Source organism: Nomascus leucogenys, chromosome X (assembly GCF_006542625.1).
Source record: "Nomascus leucogenys isolate Asia chromosome X, Asia_NLE_v1, whole genome shotgun sequence".
Classification (NCBI taxonomy): domain Eukaryota; kingdom Metazoa; phylum Chordata; class Mammalia; order Primates; family Hylobatidae; genus Nomascus; species Nomascus leucogenys.
In genome coordinates this window covers 89,379,691-89,401,134 of record NC_044406.1, presented here as the reverse complement: position 1 = coordinate 89,401,134, position 21,444 = coordinate 89,379,691, and the positions used below count along the sequence as shown (strand labels likewise).

The window sequence follows — 21,444 nt, the reverse complement described above, 5'->3', positions numbered from 1 at the left end:
TTCGTGAGGATTTTCAATGATATTTGCACCAATACACACTTCCACTAACCGTGTGTGAGTCGACATAATTGTCACATTCACTGAAGTTGAAATGAAAAAAAAAAAAAGTTAACAGCAGCCAGAGAGAAAGGTCGGGTTACCCACAAAGGGAAGCCCATCAGACTAACAGCGGATCTCTCGGCAGAAACTCTACAAGCCAGAGGAGAGTGGGGGCCAATATTCGACATTCTTAAAGAAAAGAATTTTCAACCCAGAATTTCATATCCAGCCAAACTAAGCTTCATAAGTGAAGGAGAAATAAAATACTTTACAGACAAGCAAATGCTGAGAGATTTTGTCACCACCAGGCCTGCCCTCAAAGAGCTCCTGAAGGAAGCACTAAACATGGAAAGGAACGACCGGTACCAGCCACTGCAAAATCATGCCAAATTGTAAAGACCATCGAGGCTAGGAAGAAACTGCATCAACTAACGAGCAAAATAACCAGCTAACATCATAATGACAGGATCAAATTCACACATAACAATATTAACTTTAAATGTAATTTTCTGCAATATGCCTAACCATTCAGAAGTCATTCTTACACTTTGATCCAGACATTTCACTTTTCGAATTTATTACATAAACCACTCTCTGTCTAAATATATACATATAATTATACGGCTGTGCTTTACAGGTTCTTTGGGACAGAAGGATGACGGGACCAGAGAGTGGCTGATGTTGTCAAAGGGAGAAGTAGAAATGACTGCCCTTGCAATGAAGTAGACATGGCAAGGAAGGGGCCTGAGTACCTGGCACACAGGGTGAAAAGGTCAAGGGATGGACGTGTGGGTCAGAAAGAAGAGGGTGAGTACAGAGAAGACAAAGAAACACACATTGAAAACGCCTCCAGGGAACTGAATTCATCCTGGTGATATGCTCCCCTCTGAAAACCCTCCTTCCTTCCTGTCCATGTACATCTTGTCAGTCCCTGTTACTTCACTTCAGGTTGAACACCAGAGAAACAGTTCTCACACAGTCCGTAAAAAGGAGAGATGGTATAGGGCAACAGTGTGCAATGATGAGTCTCTTGGACAGAAGGCTGGAGTCGGGACATTGGTTCCAGAAACCACACCCACCATTGCCCAGCAGACTTTGAGTGGGCCCTGTCGTACCGCTCATTTCAGCCTTGACACAGAGTCGCACATTATTGGTTATGGGCCTAGGATTCGAGGTCAGATCCATCAGGACTTCAATCCTGGTGCTAAATTCTAGGATCCAAGGCAACTAACTGACCTCGCTGTGACTCCAGTTCTTTTTGCTTGTTTTCCCCCTAACTCAAAGATAGTAACAGTTTCTACCTCATGGGCTACTGTAAAAATTAAGTGAGTTAACACATGGAAATACGTGAAAAGCACCTGGAGAAATGCCCGTGACCTAACAAGCACTATAAATAAGTTGTCTATTACTATGTCGAGAACTTAGTACAACATCTGGCGTTTATTGAGGGAGAAATACGTGTTAGCTGCATTCGTTGTTATTAGTCCTCCTGGAAATGACAAGGAAAAGAGATGAGTGTGTGGCATCCGGTTGCCATGTCAGCTATTGATGTATTTTACAAAGCGGCAGTAGTAAAACAGGGCAGCCCCGGCTCCAGTGGGGAATCATCTGACATACGGATTAAGGGAACCAAAATAGAAAGCTCAGAGCATGAAACAGGTTATTTGGAAGGATTCAGTAGGGAGCTTAAGTTCCCGTTTCCAATCTTTCAGGAAAAAAATGTATTATTATGCAAGAAATGTTCCAGGTTTAAGTGGCAGACTATAAGCAACAAGGTAGAATACTCGTCACACCACATGATACAAAGGGAAAGAAAAACAAAGTCAGGTTATAAAACTGTATGTTACAGTATGATTCCTCAGAAGAAAATATTAATGAAAAGTTATGTTTTCATTTGTAAATATAAACACAAACAAGTCAGGGTAAAGGGACACGTGAGAATGTCAACCATGTGTAGAAGTAGGTGGCTGGAATGCAGAATCGTTATACTTTCACACCTACGCTTTATACTTGTATAAGAGGATGTTTATGGCTGGGTCAGGGTTTTGTCAAGTGCTTGGGGAGAAGCACTTTTCCTGCAGACCCACATACAGCATAATGGAAACCGTTTATTACTGATAATCAGGTGTGAATATCTTCTCTCTGATTAATAAGCTAACCTCACTTTCGACGACTCATTCAACTTCTCCTGATCCCAGGTTCCTTATATGTAAAAATCAGAGATTAGGGCTAGCTACCACTTCAATCAAGATATAGAACATATAACACAACCCAAAAGGTTTCCAGTTGATCTCCTCTTCATCCCTTGGCTCCATGCAAACATTGATATACTTTCAGTTACTATATATTCGTCTTCCTGTTCTAGGACTTCACACAAATGGACTCATACATGCTGTACCCCTTTGGGTCTGGCTTCTGTAACTCGGCATAATGTTTCTCAGACCCATCCATGTTCTTGACTTTTCCTTGCTGAGTAAAAGCCCCTTGATGGATATACCATAATTTGTTCACCTTTGATGTTGTTTTAATGAAGTTTCAGGAGGAAGTGAAAGGAGATCCTTGCCTTCAAAAAGCCATCTTTCTTGGGCAGTCTTCTATTCTTTTATAATAGACACAATTTCATCCTTTGTCCCTCCTTTGTCTCTCTGGGGAAATATTATCTTAATGTCTGTTTCAGCCTCTTCCATTTTTTCTGTTCCCTCAGTGCCAATTATTGGATTTGTTGAGTTTGTGCCATCCCTTCCTTGCTGATCCTGGGTTGTGGCTGTCTTCTGCAGAGGAAGCTCCACTGCTGAATCAGCCCTGGACTCACAGACACTTAGCTTTAATCCATACCTTGCTCTGGCCTTGCCGGCAGTTTAGCTTCAAGCTGGACACAACCTGTGGTGGCCCCGGCTTTACCACTGTGTTTCCCCATTTCCTTTCTCTTTGAAAAAGACAATCTTCTCGATGTCTTACATGGGAATCTTTATTTCATATTTTCCAGTGTAACTATGTATTTATTATTACTGTAATATTATCATTCTGAAACCACAATTATAAGATTTTAAAATTAAATGTTGTAAAAGGCTTGCATACCGAGATGATTCACTAGCACCAGGACACACCCAGAACAATCAAAGCAGAACCGTGGTTAGATCGAGGCAACCACATTTTTAAACTCTCCATGTGAATTGCAGTGTGCAACCAAGGTTGAAAACAACTGTGTTAAAGCCTCAGTTTTTGGCTTATGCTTGCCAGAGGATCCTAGGAATAGCTGCCTCCTCATTTTGCTGACTTCCCACTCAGCACTGTTTTGGGGACCCAGTGAGTCTATTAGCTTAGAGGTCAGCAACTTATTAGCTTAGAGGTCAGCAACTATGCCCTGTGGGCCAGATCTATCCCAGATCCCCATTTCCTTCAAGGTCTTTTGCTTGCAACCAATTTTGCTGCCAAGTACTGTGTTAATCAAGGTCCCAACTTGCCTATGCCAGAATTCACTCTAGCTCTTTTATACAAACAAGATATCTGTAATAAAATATATTACATAGCTTACAAAAACTCTGTGAGGGCCAGAAAAGCAGGCCTGGATGCTGCACAGCCAGGAGAAGTCCACCCACGTGATGGAACTGCTACAGCTGAAATACCACTGCTGCCTGCCCGTTAATTGACATGCATGACAGAGACTGAATTCTAGAAACTCTGCAATGGCTGCCCCATAAAAACTGGAGATCTCCCTCATCACAGGTAGTCCACCCCACATATGGCTCCCATGTTATTCAGTTCCACCTCTGAGTCTCATGTTGGCACATAACGCTTGACGCGATAGATATCCCATTTGGGACCCTAACTGCAGGGGACTCTGGTAAATTGCATGTGTGTGAGAGTGTATTCGTGTGTGTGTGTGTGTGTGTGTGTGTGAGAGAGAGAGAGAGAGAAAGAGAGTGTGTGCGCACATGCGTGTGGTCATGTGCATGTGTGTTTCCTTTCATGTTCCAACTTTCTAGCCTCTACAGTACAGGAAAGCATATAAGAATGTTTAAGAGTGTTGGAATAGTTGCCAAGTAAGCAGATTCATCGTATATTTCACAAGACATGTCTTCTGTTGTGAATGGTATATTTACAATAATGATGGTATTTTCTTTGTTACAATGGTTTGTGTATATTCGTCTTATATCCAACAAACTTGTTAATCTCCATTATTAATTTTAATTTTCTGTAGCTTCTCGAGTTTCATATGAAGATAGTCACGTTGACAGCTTTATTTTCACTTTTATACACGTATTAATTTATGTATGTAGGCATGCATGTATCACAGCTCACCACACTGCCTAGTATGGCATACGGCTTACTGCACTAGACTCAGTACGACATTGAACAGAATTCGTCATACCAGTCATCTTTATCCCTTTTCTGACTGTAAGGAGAATACTTTTAATGTTTTACTCTTAAGGGTGGTGTCTGATGGGGTCTATTGTTTTGATACCCATTGTCAGTTTAAAGAGATAGCTTTCTATATTACCGATCTCCTGAGAATTACTGGTATTGTTGTTGTTCAATCCCGGTTGGTTAATTTATTGCATACTTTTTTTTTAACTGGATCTTTTGTGGTATTTGTCCTGTCCTCCTCCCTTTATTCAGCTAATGTGTTAGATTACATTATGGATATCTTAAAATGTTAAACTCAGCTTGCATGCTTGGGATTAAACACAGCCTCGTCATGCTGTAGTATCTGCTTTACCCATTGTTGGGTTTAGTTTGCTATTAATTGATTTATATTATTTGCGTTTATGTAACTAATTCGGGTTGGCTAGTAATTTTGCCTTTGCATGTATTCCTCGTCAAGAATACATTGAATAAACCAAGGTTTTCTATTCCTTCGGTTTGCAAAGTTATATATATTTTTCCCCTGGAATTCATCTATTTAATCTAAATTATCAAATTTTCACATCCTTTTCATAATGTGATCTTTTTCAATCTTTTCTGTCACTGTAAGTGTGACACTATCTTCATTCCAAAAGTGGCTGACCTGCGCCATCTCGCTAATTTTCTCTGCCCATGTGGCCAGAGATTTTATCATTATCCTGCGCTTCTGAAACACTGACATCTAGCAGTTTTGTTCAATTCTCTCACATCTGTTTTCACTTTCATCAAGGTAGGCTCTATCTTTTATCATTTTTCCTTAACGTAGTGGAAAGACATGGGGATTATTCCATATTAAGTAAAGGATCAATGAAAAGTCCTTTCATCTACCACCTGGTTTTATTTTTATAATTGAATACAATGGATATTCAAATATCCAATACATTCCCTCATTTGGAAAAGACCTCTGGCTTATCAATGCTGGTCTTTTTAACCAGTGCCATTGTGTCTATTCAATTAAACTATCAGATGATTAAGGAAGAGGGCATTGCATCATTGATGTAAAAGAATTTTTACTATAAGCTTCCTTTAAGAGAAGAGCAGGCAGCGTAGAAAGAAGCAGAAAGGACATCGACTTTGAAATCATGCCTGGGTGGATTCAAATCCTGATTCTGTCACTTATGGCCCGTGTGATGTTAGGCAAGTACTTAATCCCTCCCAGCTTTGATTCCTTCATGCAGTAGTCAGTGCTGCTATTTACCAAGTGTTTACATTCTCCCCTGTACCAGGCACCTGGTAGGACTGCCCGACCTGACTGCCTTCCTTGGGGCAGGGCCGTGCATGTGACTAGCTCTGGCCAATGGGCTGTGAGTGACGAGTGACATGGGTTATTTCTGGGTCAGAACCTTTGGTTGTTGGTTTGAGACCCTCTAGGGCTCTCTCCCACTCTGACGCAGTGAGTAACCCTTTTCTAGATGGTGGCTGCTCCATTAGTTTGGGTCTCTGAGGCATTGCAATAAGAATCGCTCAGAACCCAACATCCACCATCCCATGAAGGATATGCACCTGGCATAAACATGCAGCAGGAGTGAGAAATAAGCCACTGAGCTTTGGGGGTTGCCTATAAGCACAGCGTTACACTCAGCCTCTCCTGACTCATATATCTCATCTGTCACTTAAAATAACACCCTCTCAGGATTTTCCTGAGGGTTAAATGCAGTAACTTGCATGACAGCCGAGGTTAACACAGTGCTTGACATATGACACGGGCTCAAACTATGGCAGCTGTAATTATTAAGTAATAATAAAATGGTTCTGAAGAAGTGTGGTTTTTTGTCGTGTAAAATGAGCGGTACTGCATCTGCTTGTCCTGACAGGTAAGTTGTATCTTGTTTTCAAGAGTGGGGCACTTTATTTGCTGCCACAGGTAAGGCTTCCTAATGACTTGCATTTATGCACATACTGTTTGCCACCACCATGGTATCAGACGCATGCTTGGCGGTATCTCTGAAGAGTAAAAAAGTAGAAAGATTCAAGCAGGAGAGACTGACTGATGACATAAGATAAAATGAATTAAAGAGCAATAATCAATGTCTTAATGAGCAGAATAGATTACAACTATTATAAACCCACATTCCATTGTTCTGAGTAAACAAAGGCACAAGGTTTTAAAGTGTTAGAAGATGTAGTCTGAACAGGGTTTCCCCAAATATTTTCTGAAGAACGCTGGTACCTCAAATGCTCTGTGGAAAAAAATGTTCCATTCCCACACAAGTTGGGGAAAGTAGCCCTCCCTTTGAGACTCGTGTTGTTTATCAGCATATCATCTAAAAAATTCCTACGGTATTCGTTTACCTTCAGTTCTGTATGTCCCACGCTTCTTTAGAGTAGAGCACATTTTGTTGTTGCTTTGTCCTGACGCTAGAGTCTCACAGAACGAACTTGGAAATGCTGAAATGAGAGAAAAATAGATTATTCAAGCTACATGTAATATCAAATATCACAAGTGACAATATTCTCTAACCATCTGCCAAGCAATATTTAAAACTCCGTAAGTTTAAGCACAATCTTGCTATTTGCTCAACTTCATTCACCCAATACCGCTTTCATGATGTACCAAATGTTATCACCCACGATTGTACCTTAAATCCATTCACTATACTTTTCCACAGGAAGAAAAGGGGAGAGTTTTCAGGAAGGAATCTAAGAAGCAATCATTAGAAAATCAGGGGTTGATGGGGGGAGAATCAGAAACAAAAGAGTGTGAAGCTATACTACTATAAGCTACTGAGAGATCCTAAGCGCACACACACACACACACACACACACAAATTGTCACCCACTCCCAAATGTACTTTTTAAAGCCAATGAAGTTCAAATAAAGTATAACAAGTAAATTCTGAATCTTCACATCATGACGACTTGGACACTTTTATTGAAATATCAAATTCTCTTTTTAAAAAAATTCCCGATTCCCCTCTCTCCCTTTCGCCCACCCCACTGAGCCCATGTTTAGAAGGTTTAGTAGAAAAATAAATCATGGAAACAAAGAGAATCTTTACATAATCAAATAGGAGACAGAAATTAAGATTGGGTCTGGAATCGTCGATACAAACTGGGATCTAGGCAGTCTCCAGTGTCCTTAATAACAACATGGTCTGAGGAGGGGCAGAGGACAGAATCACCTGGCACAGACGGTGTATCAGACAGAGTGACAGGCAAGGGTAGGGCTTTTAGTGTGGGGGCGGGAAGGGGGGGGGATCCCATCAGGCTTCCACTGCCTTGCCCCTGAGAAACGACTTACAAGTTCATGAATCCCTGCCGCCCCACTACCAACCCTACCCCTATCCCCCTAGCCTCACATTCTGCCCCAGTGGTTTCTCCTCCTTCACTTCACTCTCCACCAACAACAGCTCCTGTGAGTCCAGGATCAAGGCGGATGGCAGACATCGACGCATGGGCGTGCACGCGTGCGCGCGCGCGCACACACACGCACACGCGCACACACACGCACACACACATATGCGCGTGCGTGCGCGTGCGCACACAGTTTCTCTGCCAGGTGTTCACAACTTCGGCCACATTAGGAAAGTCCTCCACTACCTCCACCCAAACCCCTCATACCCCCCGACCCTCCCGCACCCCCCGACCCTCCCGCATCCCCCACCATCCCTCACCCCCCCGACCCACATCCCCACCCCCTCAGAGCCTCTGCTGTTTGGAGATTGCTCAGCCATGCCTTAAAGCCCAATTCTCAGTAAACTTCTAGTACCGGCTGGTTCCACTCGTACCAGACTTCCTTCCAGCGCGGCAGGATATGGAAGTTGCAGGAAGGCTTGAGATCTGAGCCAGAGTCCAATAAAACTTCCGCCTGAGTCAGGGTGTGGAGCCGGAAGCACCTCTCTGACAGGATTCGGAGCACTCAGTCTTCACGTGAATGGGAGGGTGCGGAATCTCGCATAAGAGCCACATGTACGACAGCCATTGGTTAGCTGCGGTGCTCACAGGACCGCAAAGGCTTTGCCTGCCACGAGATGATGGGAGCCACTTGGCTGCCCACACACGCATCTGCAGAGTTCGGCAGCTCACAATCTTCACGTGACAGAGAGGAATGAGCCTGACACTGTGGCCATGGGGAGGGGTGGGTGGGATCAGTGTACATGACCATAGCATCCCCATGACCCTAAACAGTAGGTCATCTATATGACTTCGAGGGCCGAGACTTCCACATGCTGGTAGCCAGTGATGGCCAGGTGAGGGAAGAATCCATGTGAGCAACAGGGTTCAGGAGTCCACCACACTGTAGTGACTGGAAGAGCTGGGCCCATCACATGACCATAGGAGCAACATGACAAGAGAGGCCACATGACCTCAAAGTTTTAGAGCCCTTGGTGCTGATATGACCAGTAGGGCCCTATCAGTAGGGCTCATAATTGTAGTGTTCACATGATGGTGGCATCCACGTGGCTTGCAGCCTTAGGATCCTGCAAGGCTCAAGTACCCAGGATAGGTGGGTGAGCTTGGGTCAACTTCCTGACAGTAGAATCCAACCACTGTAGAGTTCTCCTGATCTGCATGTTTCAGGAGACCGTTCTGTTCATGAGACCTGGAGCTCTGAGATTGCCCATATTGCTGAGATGGTGGTACCTCCAGATAACCTTCCACAGCACACAAACTTCAGCTTTTGCTACCCTCATCTCACTTTTTTTTTTTTTTTTTTTTTTTGAGACGGAGCTTTGCTCTTGTTGCCCAGGCTGGAGTGCAATGGCATGATCTCGGCTCACTGCAACCTCCACCTCCCGGTTCAAGCGATTCTCCTGCCTCAGCCTCCCAAGTAGCTGGGATTGCAGGTGCCCACCACCACGCCCAGCTAATTTTTGTATTTTTTTAGTAGAGACGGGGTTTCACCACGTTGGCCAGGCTGGTCTTGAACTCCTGACCTCAGGTGATCTGCCCGCCTTGGCCTCCCAAAGTGCTGGGATTACAGCGTGAGCCACCGCTCCCGGACCCCCATCCCTCTTTAATATATTTTATGTGTTTCATTTCTAACAACACGTGAAATTTAATACTTCACAATGAAAAAGGTCCTCGCTAAAACCATAATCGTAGACACTACTGCAAAAGCCTAAGCAGTCCATACAGGTAAGCACTGTTTACTTAATTTCATACAGGGCCAAAGAAAATTAGGGCAAACCTAATGAATTTTAGTTGTTCATTTGAAAAAGAAAATGTGTATAGTGATTAGTATGTGCCACACACTCCGAAAGGTTAACGCATTTAAGAGTGCTAACTCTATGGAGTAGGCAGTATAACAGAATTTTACAGACGAGGAAATTGAAGCACAGAGGCGTTAAATCACTTGCCTAAGAGGTCACAGACATTGCAGGTGGCAAACCAGCTGTCTCCCCCAGGCAGTATGGTGCTAGACTGTTCTGACCACCCCTGGGTTTTCCAAAGGAAATTAATTTTAGCTCAGCCTTATTAATTCACACAAACTGGAAGCCAGACCCAGTTACTGAAGAGTTGAGGTCTTGGATGTTCTCTTTGAAATACCAACTAAGAAATTTCAAGTACTGTCAGTAATTAGCACCAGTCAATGCCGAATCTAATTAAGGACCTCAGGAGATTCATTTAAATGTATACATAAAAACCTACCATTAATATATAAAATATGTGTATATGAAAGTCAGTATAAAATGTTTGAGGTTAGCTGAAAACATTTCCTTCTTTAAAAAAATTACTGAAAAGGGAAAGATTAGCACTTTTAAAACATCATACCTGGCTCTGGCCTGACCTGCAACAATTTCGTATGAGTGGAATCTGAATTATAATTAGATTTTACTGTATTTTTATTCTGCCTGTGTCTCCCCAGAAAGGATAGAGAAAAGAGAAGGAGAGTACACATTGCAGTTGTTGTTAATTGCAATTCCACGACCACCTGTTTTGCTGGTTTGTGTGGGAAACTGCAGCTTCATCTGCATGTCCAAAATAAATCTGGTGGAGTGGAGTCTTTCTGGTTTGCTTGCAGAGGCAAACAATGCTATACAAGCGTTGGGATTACTTTGCTAGGTTCCCGCACTGTGGCCTGGCTACATAAATAAGCAGAAGAAAACTCAACAGAACAAATTTTCCACCACAGTTAAAGTCGAATATACTAGTGAGGACAACAGGCTGTGTTTGTGGCTCTAAGGTTATCAAAGGAAGTCATGATATTTGGACGATATCGGGCGCGTTCAGGGTGGTATGGCCGTAGACTGAAGTCATGATATTTGGAATGAAAACTAGGAAGTGCCAATCAGTGGGTCTCAGATAATTCTGGAGAATTATTTATGGGACACATGTAAATAGAGGATATAAAATGGGGCTACATATTTATGAAACAGCCTATTATGAAATTCCAAGTTGGATTTAGGAAGTATCTATACAAAGTCACTGGATGGAAGCCTGCTTCAAGACCTGGTATCTGCCCTGGCCCCAGTTTCTGTCATTACATACAGATGAACAGATCACCAGTAAAAGGCACAGCAGAATTTTATCTAGCCCACCTGTGCTCAAGTGGAACTTACACGGTATTGATGACGGTCAAATTCTTTCACCAAAAGAGAAATCCTAATTATAACTCTTACTTTAAGTCATAGTTTGCTCCTGTCAGACCTGATACTCATATCATTCACTCTTTCTCTGAGACGATTATCGGGACTTTGTTAGGATTTTTTTTTTTTTTTTAAGTTACACCAATGGAAGTCTGTCGGTGCTCTAATATACACAAACAGTGGGGGAAGGTAACTCCGTGGACAAAGATTCGTATGTCCGGGGTCCAGTTTAGGCACTGAATTTATTAGGCGCTGTGTTTACTGGGGTGAGGCAGGTTGATAAGCCATTTCTCTTGCATGTGATATGGCAGGATTTAACGGGAACAACTTCTCCTTCTTTTACCTTCTCGTTCTGTGGTGGACATTTTGGGGATCCACGCTAGTGGCTTTAGGAGGAGTGGCTTTACCTAACACAGAAAAGAGAGAAAGGGGAGTACTGGAACTCCCCTTTCTAGAACTTACTCAGAACTCCCCTAAGTATCAGAACGGTTGTGACGTTGTTAAATTAAACATAAATACTCTAATGCTTTTGGTATGAACAGATACATACACCTGAACTAGGTGTCCTCTGTAAATTAACTTTCAGAAAGTAAAAATGACTGACCTAGCAACAGCATAAAAGGGAAAGCATAAGATGGGACTCTATCATTACGGGCATTACATTCAAGACCTATTTTTCTGTGTTCCTTTGTGAAATTCATTAACGTAGCTAGAAGTAACTTTATGTCAGTGCCAAGCAATAGGAAAAAAAGAGAAGCAGTTGCAGATAGTGCTCCCTGGCAAATTGCTCAATATGCCAACCCCTCAATGCAAGGTAAAATTCAACAGCTCTAGGTAATAGGCTCACTCTTTCAGGACTACCACGACATACAAATACAAAATTATATCTACAATGAAAACTTCCTTCAGGCAAAGGATGAAGAGGAGTGAAAAGGTAGGGATTCCATAGAGGGTGTTTACTCAAGAGCAGTGCCATTCGTGAAGATGCAGCTCTCTGGTCCAATGTGCAAACCCCCTCCACTGTGAAGACCATTTAAAACAATGAGCAATTATGATTCAAAGATTTCTAATGTATTAAAAGTAGAGAATTTTAAATTTCCCAGATTGCTTCTTGTTATCTGCTCAAGGCAACTATATTTTGCAATTCAAGAAATAGTTCTAAATACTCTGTTGGAAAATATTGTCAGATAATTTTTAAAACATAGTCAGCCGCATTGTTTTCTTTTTAGTGTATGCAACATTTATACCTTGTTTCTTGTGATCAGCTTATCACTGATAAATCATTATCAGTGATTAGATCCTGTGAAAAAATGCAAGATATATAATGTTTCTGTTTTCTTTCAATCCTTGGATTTAAAACATCACGTAGTTTATCAACAGTTATAGAATGACTCACTGGCTGGATTGCTCAGTTGGCTAAGTCAATCAAGGAGTTAGAGAATAATGAACCAGTGAACACGATTAAGCTCATTTGACAGTGTAGATGCAGACTAAGGCAAAACATGAGCAAAAACACATTACACATCTTGTCTATGTGATACTACAACGTCTTCATTAAGAGCTTCCATTTATATATTGATAATTAATTTTCAAATATGCATATTCGCAGATTGGGTGATTATCTTATTTTTAATTTTCTTTTCATATGCATATTTGGTATTGTTATGGAAACATACTCTTTTCAAAGCGTGAATAAATGTGTGCATTAGAGGAAAAGGTTGTTCTTTAATTTTGGTACATTATAGGAGTCTGACTCTCTTCTTTTTTCTCTCTTTGAGACGGAGTCTCGCTCTGTTGCCCAGGCTGGAGTGCAGTGGTGGGAAAGGTAAGGAAGTGTAAGGAAGGGATCCAGTTTCAGCTTTCTGCATAAGGCTAGCCAGTTTTCCCAGCACCATTTCCAAAATAGGGAATCCTTTACCCATTTCTTGTTTTTGTCAGGTTCGTCAAAGATCAGATAGTTGTAGATATGGGGCATTATTTCTCAGGGCTCTGTTCTGTTCCGTTGGTCTATATCTCTGTTTTGGTACCAGTACCATGCTGTTTTGGTTACTGTAGCCTTGCAGTATAGTTTGAAGTCCGGTAGCGTGATGCCTCCAGCTTTTTTTTTTTTTTTTTTTTTGGCTTAGGATTGACTTGGCAATGCGGGCTCTTTCTTGGTTCCATGTGAACTTTACAGTAGTTTTTTCCAATTCTGTGAAGAAAGTCATTGGTAGCTTGATGGGGATGGCATTGAATCTATAAATCACCTTGGGCAGTATGGTCATTTTCACGATATTGATTCCTCCTACCCATGAGCATGGAATGTTCTTCCATTTGTTTGTATCCTCTTTTATTTCATTGAGCAGTGGTTTGTCGTTCTCCTTGAAGAGGTCCTTCACATCCCTTGTAAATTGGATACCTAGGTATTTTATACTCTTTGATACAATTGTGAATGGGAGTTCACTCATGATTTGGCTCTCTGTTTGTCTGTTATTGGTGTGTAGGAATGCTTGTGATTTTTGCACATTGATTTTGTATCCTGAGACTTTGCTGCAGTTGCTTATCAGCTTAAGGAGATTTTGGGCTGAGATGATGGGGTTTTCTAGATATACAACCATGTCACCTGCAAACAGGGACAATTTGACTTCCTCTTTTCCTAATTGAATACCCTTTATTTCCTTCTCCTGCCTGATTGCCCTGGCCAGAACTTCCAACACTATGTTGAATAGGAGTGGTGAGAGAGGGCATCCCTGTCTTGTGCCAGTTTTCAAAGGGAATGCCTCCAGTTTTTGCCCATTCAGTATGATATTGGCTGTGGGTTTGTCATAGATAGCTCTGATTATTTTGAGATACGTCCCATCAATACCTACTTTATTGAGAGTTTTTAGCCTGAAGGGTTGTTGAATTTTGTCAAAGGCCTTTTCTGCGTCTATGGAGATAATCATACGGTTTTTGTCGTTGGTTCTGTTTATAGGCTGGATTACGTTTATTGATTTGGGTATGTTGAACCAGCCTTGCATCCCAGGGATGAAGCCCACTTGATCATGGTGGATAAGCTTTTTGATGTGCTGCTGGATTCGGTTTGCCAGTATTTTATTGAGGATTTTTGAATCAATGTTCATCACGGATATTGGTCTAAAATTCTCTTTTTTTGTTGTGTCTCTGCCAGGCTTTGGTATCAGGATGATGCCGGCCTCATAAAATGAGTTAGGGAGGATTCCCTCTTTTTCCATTGATTGGAATAGTTTCAGAAGGAATGGTACCAGCTCCTCCTTGTACCTCTGGTAGAATTCGGCTATGAATGCGTCTGGTCCTGGACTTTTTTTGGTTGGTAAGCTATTAATTATTGCCTCAATTTCAGAGCCTGTTATTGGTCTCTTCAGAGATTCAACTTGTTCCTGGTTTAGTCTTGGGAGAGTGTATGTGTCGAGGAATTTATCCATTTCTTCTAGATTTTCTAGTTTATTTGCGTAGAGGTGTTTATAGTATTCTCTGATGGTAGTTTGTATTTCTGTGGGATCGGTGGTGATATCCCCTTTACCATTTTTTATTGCGTCTATTTGATTCTTCTCTCTTTTCTTCTTTATTAGTCTTGCTAGCGGTCTATCAATTTTGTTGATCTTTACAAAAAACCAGCTCCTGTATTCATTGATTTTTTGAAGGGTTTTTTTTTGTGTCTCTATCTCCTTCAGTTCTGCTCTGATCTTAGTTCTTTCTTGCCTTCTGCTAGCTTTTGAATGTGACTGCTCTTGCTTCTCTAGTTCTTTTAATTGTGATGTTAGGGTGTCAATTTTAGATCTTTCCTGCTTTCTCTTGTGGGCATTTAGTGCTATAAATTTCCCTCTACACACTGCTTTGAATGTGTCCCAGAGATTCCGGTATGCTGTGTCTTTGTTCTCGTTGGTTTCAAAGAACATCTTTATTTCTGCCTCCATTGCGTTATGTACCCAGGAGTCATTCAGGAGCAGGTTGTTCAGTTTCCATGTAGTTGAGCGGTTTTGAGTGAGTTTCTTAATCCTGAGTTCTAGTTTGATTGCACTGTGGTCTGAGAGACAGTTTGTTATAATTTCTGTTCTTTTTTACATTTGCTGAGGAGTGCTTTACTTCCAACTGTGTGGTCAATTTTGGAATAGGTGTGGTGTGGTGCTGAAAAGAATGTATATTCTGTTGACTTGGGGTGGAGAGTTCTGTAGATGTCTATTAGGTCCACTTGGTGTAGAGCTGAGTTCAATTCCTGGATATCCTTGTTAACATTCTGTCTCGTTGATCTGTCTAATGTTGACAGTGGGGTGTTAAGGTCTCCCATTATTATTGTGTGTGAGTCTAAGTCTCTTTGTAGGTCTCTAAGGACTTGCTTTATGAATCTGGGTGCTCCTGCATTGGGTGCATATATATTTAGGATAGTTAGCTCTTCTTGTTGAATTGATCCCTTTACCATCATGTAATGGCCTTCTCTGTCTCTTCTGATCTTTGTTGGTTTAAAGTCTGTTTTATCAGAGACAAGGATTGCAACCCCTGCCTTTTTTTGTTTTCCATTTGCTTGGTAGATCTTCCTCCATCCCTTTATTCTGAGCCTATGTGTGTCTCTGCACGTGAGATGGGTTTCCTGAATACAGCACACTGATGGGTCTTGACTCTTTATCCAATTTGCCAGTCTGTGTCTTTTAATTGGAGCATTTAGCCCATTTACATTTAAGGTTCATATTGTTATGTGTGAATCTGATCCTGTCATTATGATGTTAGCTGGTTATTTTGCTCGTTAGTTGATGCAGTTTCTTCCCAGCCTCAATGGCCTTTACACTTTGGCATGTTTTTGCAGTGGCTGATAGCGGTTGTTCCTTTCCATGTTTAGTGCTTCCTTCAGGAGCTCTTTTAGGGCAGGCCTGGTGGTGACAAAATCTCTCAGCATTTGCTTGTCTGTAAAGTATTTTATTTCTCCTTCACTTATGAAGCTTAGTTTGGCTGGATATGACATTCTGGGTTGAAAATTCTTTTCTTTAAGAATGTTGAATATTGGCCCCCACTCTCTTCTGGCTTGTAGAGTTTCTGCCGAGAGATCAGCTGTTAGTCTGATGGGCTTCCCTTTGTGGGTAGCCCGACCTTTCTCTCTGGCTGCCCTTAACATTTTTTCCTTCATTTCAACTTTGGTGAATCTGACAATTATGTGTCCTGGAGTTGCTCTTCTCGAGGAGTATCTTTGTGGTGTTCTCTGTATTTCCTGAATCTGAATGCTGGCCTGCCTATTTTTAAAGCACTGTGAAGTGACAGTAGAAATGTCAGTGAAAGTGAAATTAACAATAGCTAGCCACGTACAATTTTGTTTTTTTTGAGACAGAGTCTCACTCTGTTGTCCAGGCTGGGGTGCAATGGCATGATCTCGGCTCACTGCAACCTCCGCCTACCGGGTTTCAAGCAATTGTCCTGCCTCAGCCTCCTGAGTAGCTGGGACTACAGGTGCCTGCCACCACAACTGACTAATTTGTTTTTTGTTTTGTTTTGTTTTGTTTTTTAGTAGAGATGGGGTTTCACCATGTTAGCCAGGGTGGTCTCGAACTCCTGATCTCAAGTGATCTGCCTGCCTCAGCTTTCCAAAGTGCTGGGATTACAGGCGTGAGCCACCGCGCCTGGCCGCCACATAAAATTTTACTTAAGATCAATGTAAATAACTATTGGATGAATACGAAAATTCAAATTAAGAATATTTTACAAAGTCACAGTAGTTTAGAGAAAGTCCTGTGACTGGAGTCAAGGGACTTGAATTTATCTAACTGCTTCTACCAAGACTAGCTTAATGTTACAGAAAAACATCAATTCTGGCCTTGTCCACTGCTATTCACTAAAACAGAAGCTATTGTTTCAGAAAAGTGCTCAAAACATAAAAATGTCTTCAAATATTAATAAAGTAATCACATTCTAAAAATAATTATACCATATATTATGCCAGAGAAGTTGGTGACATTCCAGATAAAACTAAATCCAGAATTTCTCATGGAAAAAAAACGAGTAGTATGAACAGTTCTTGCCTTCTTCTCATCTTATTAATTGTGATATGGAGTAGACATTTTTTCCCGTGACTTGGCAAATTTTGTTTCTCAGTTTTGAGTGTTGATCAGCTTCCATGACTTTATTCTTTGTTCTTTCTATGTCATGAATATCTCCAAGGAATCCTGTAGTGTAAAGTTTTTTGCAAGTGTCACTTTCACTGGGATATCTTAATCCTTTCCATCAAAACCGTTTTGCAATTTCCACTTCCAGCATTATTTCTTGTCATTTGTTTGCATGTTTCTGTCTTTGTTGGCCAATTACCTTTTTAAACTATCCAGTTCTTTGGTAAAATGTCATATGAGTAGTTCACTGGGAGACAAGGAGGAAACTCAGCTTCATTCTTGGCTGTTGATGCATGAAATAAATAATAGATACTCGGTGACCAAACATGACTAGATTTTAAAAGAAAAGTGACATGACTGGTCACGGATCCTGATGCTCATCTATTATTTAAATAGTGATTCGTGGAGTGACACAAACAGAATTTGAAAGAAGTGACATGACTGGCCGCTGATCATGATTCTCATCTGTTATTTCAGTAGCGATTTGTGGACTGAAGAGCCAGCAGCAATGTTTGGTCTTTGTGTAGTTACTGACAGTTAGTTTACCATGGTAACTGAAATTTGACCCATACTGTGAAGGGACTAGTGTTATTTAACTAAATCACGGTAAATGACCTTAGTGCATATCAGAACTGTGCAAAGGGAGACTGTATATAAAAACAGAGTTGACCTACTTTTAATATTGACCTGGTATACGGCAACCTAGGTACACTCACTCATTAGTTCTAGGAGGTTTTTCATAAATTCCTAGAAATTTTATACATAGCCATCATGTCAGTAAATAGGGACACTTTTTCATGACTTCATATCCAATCTGTGTGCCTTTTAGTGCTTTCCTTTGCTTTATTGTACCGGTTGGGTCTTCCAAGGAGGTATTCAATAGGAATGCTGAGAGTGACTGTCTTTGCCTCAGTGCTATCATTTCAACATGTTGAACAATATAAACACATTACTACTCTGTCTTCTTTTTTTACTATGTCTTTGACCTGCAGTATCTTATCATTTCAACACGTAAACAATACAAATAAGTTATTCATTAGGTATTCTACATTTTTTGTTTCTCACTAAGTCTTGAATATACCGTGTGCGTGTTACAGTTATCGTACATCACATTTTGGAGTAGCCAAATTTCTAATGCTCAGTAGCCACATGTGGCTAGTGTTTACTCTACTGAATAGTGCAACTCTAAGGGAAGAGCAGAGGGAGCAAATACATATGGAATGATGTGTACCACGAAGGAAATGTACATGGTACATTTAAAAACAGCATGGTGAAGTAAGGGAAGTAATGGGAGAGAAGTGGGGTAAGTAAGGAGAGGGAAGTAAGAGAAAAACCTCTCGGAGGATGTAACATCTAAGCTACGGCCTGAGTCTTGATGAGCTATCCAACAGCATAAAGAGGCCAATGTGGATTGAGCAGAGTATGCAAGGGGCAAAGCAAAAAAAAAAAAAAAAATCTGGGATATAGATGGGTAAAATAACTTTCCCAAATCCCCTAAGAAAAGAGCGGGGAAACAGACAAATCATACGAAGATCTGTACTGTGAGTGACTTGGTGTAGGGTCTTGTTTGCCTATTCATTCTTAGCACCAGGAACAGTACCTAGCTAATAACAGATCTTTGGTGAATCTGTGCGAAATAAGGGCAAACTGAACCCCAGGCTTCTGAGACCTAGGAAAGGAGATAGCAATATACTGATAAAGACACCAGTAGGTAGTGGGGATAGTTTGTTTCTTGTTGTTGTTGTTTTTCATTTTAATTGCCAATGGTTTGTCATAAGCAACCTAAGGCAATCATAAATACAAGAAGATTAAAGGACCTCAGTGAGTAACATTATTGGCTTCAGTAACCAGCACCTACTCCAGAAAAACATCCGGGAAAGGTTTCAACTGTCCTGACTTGCGTCAAGTACCCATAAGTGAACCGATTAGTGTGGACAGGGAAATGGTGTGCCATGACTGGGTCAGCCCATGTCACGTACCCAACACTGTGGTCAGTAACAAGAAGGAGGATGTAGAGGACAATGGGCAAGAGACCCACAGGACTTCGTAAAGTCTGCTGTTTCCTTCTTAGAGTTTTTCTTTTATAGAGGTCGGTTATATATCCAATCTTCCTAACACCAGTTTCCTGGAATAGCAGAATTGTACATTATGTGTCTTTACAAATTGGGCTTCAGGCAAGAACACTCAGTGTTTTAGTGGCCACACATCAGTGATGAAAGAACTCCTTGTCCTGTGAAAATCTCTCAGAATGGGTGGTCTAGTTCATGTCGTTCTGTGGTACTGCCTGCAGCATCACCTTCAATGGGGCCTGCACTTTAGCAAGCTTGTCTGTCCAAACTGCCATGTGAATGCCATTGTTCATAGCAATGGACAGGGACAGGATAAATCACATGCTTCAGCTCCATCAACGCTGTTAAGTGCTGCGGAAGACTCGTGAGCACAGGCATTGTAATGGGGTTGAAGACAAAGCTAGGGACACAGAGGTGGGAACAGTGGCTCAGGGCTGGGATGACAACAGAGAAAGTAGAGTCAGTTATCAGACAGTTGTCTAGCTCCAGATGCTGCAGGGTCCCTGACACCGTCTCCAGCAGAGCCTGGAATGGCTCAGAAACTTCCCAGGATATCTGATTGTTACTCAGACTCAACAGTCTTAGGTGGCTAACCTCAGAGCTCTGGGATAGGACAGTGATGTCTCTGGTAGAAAGTCCACAGAAAGACACATACAGTGTATACAAATGAGATGGCAGGGCTCTGCAGCGAGAAAAAAGGCAGGAATTTCTGAAGAATGACGGTTGGATTAGAGCTAGCAGTCCTGAATTATAGATACTTACGACTCTAGAATAAAGTAATCTGTATATCCATTGCAACAGCAGTTAACACTGTGGACTTTAGAGTCAGACTTAATAGATTTGTGACCCTAAGAAAGTTACTTTTCCACACTGAGATACAGTTTTTTTAATGTGCACAGTAGCAATTATTATAGAGGGTTGTGGGACAGATTAAGGGAAAAAGAATTTAACGGAGTGCCTACAGTATAATTAGCAGTGTATCTAGTTCAGTTATTTGATGCGGATGGGTCTGGGAAAGCAGCCGACTGAGAATTCCCTTTGACGAATTTCCAAATGACAAGTTCTCCATTCGGGTCCTAAGCCTCGGGGAAACTACAGGAACAAAACGATCTGGCGGTATTACCTATTGTGACCAGCCCATGGGGATGTGCATCAGTGCTACAGCGTCAGTTATTTCTCCGACTGAATGCCTCCCCTTCCTCTCTAGAAGGCTACACACTCCAGTAAAAGAAGGACTGTTGTCTTTTTCGCCAATATGTCAACAGACTTATCTTAGTGTCTGCACATGGTTGATTGACTGACTGACTGACCGGACACAGCTGACTTTTCTAATCCTGTCTTTCTCCTCAACGTGAGGGACCACACTCTCTAGCTTGGCCAGTTTAAAACACCCAGCATTGCCGTGCTGGTGTGGGAGGAGAAATAGGTTACAAAGTGTTTAAGAATATCTAAGAATAGTCGCACTCCTTTGTTCATAATGGGGCATTCAGGGAACCCAGGTCCCTCCCCAACCTCTCACCTGGAAATTTTGTCCACCTGATCTGTGAGGCAGAAGCAAGACAGGCTGAGTTCCTGGAGGTTGTTCATCTGCTCATGATGAGGGAGAAAAGTTAAGAAGTTTCTCCCCTCACAGGATTTTAAAAGGATTTTAGATAGACTAAGTCTGTCCTGGTGGATCACCTGTGCCAAAAGGGTGCTGACTTCACTCAAATAAGCCTGACCTACTTCCAGGTGATCAATGCATCCCAGATCCAGAAACTACAGGACGCTTTTGTGGGCAGACACTTGATGAATTTGCAAATCTCTGCAGCAGAGATGCAAGGACCCAAGGCTCTGCTCAACTTTACTCGAAAGGAAGGAAAAGAGTTGCCTTGTTCTCAAGGTACCATCAAAGGAAATGTCCACTAACAATCCCATGCGTTCCCTGGATGGGCCGAGACTCAGACTCTAAATGTACAATTTCTAGGCACCTAACACTTCGCTTGGCTTCTTCTATTTTCAGGATAGAGTGCTGAGAGTAAACACAAGACTGAAAACAAAATGGGAATGTGCTCCTGATCTCAGAGCACGTGGCTCTGCTGTGTGGGTCCTGCTTTAAATCCAGGACCCTCCGTTTTGGCCGTCTGCAGGAAGAGGAAGAGACAGAATATGAAAGGTGGCTGATTTTAATATAACCCAGCAACATCAATGAGGGGAAGGAGGGGCAAACCCTTTATCTTTGCTCTTCACTCTGTAAACAATCTACCAACAAATATTTTTCCATACAAACTCAACATCTTTTATTGTTTTTCCCATCCTTCCTTCTCCTCCAATCCT

At 41.7% G+C, this 21,444-nt stretch overlaps 1 protein-coding gene across 1 annotated transcript in view; it reads right to left on the bottom strand.

Moving 5' to 3' along the window:
- The window catches only part of LOC100598965 (nuclear RNA export factor 2), a 38,364-nt gene that overhangs the window by 13,295 nt on the left and 3,625 nt on the right, over positions 1 to 21,444 (bottom strand). Inside the window, exon 2 of the mRNA XM_030807081.1 lies at positions 6,736 to 6,831. Within this exon, the coding sequence (XP_030662941.1) occupies positions 6,736 to 6,778 (43 nt within the window). The 5' untranslated portion in view covers positions 6,779 to 6,831. The remainder of the gene's footprint in view (positions 1 to 6,735; positions 6,832 to 21,444) is intronic.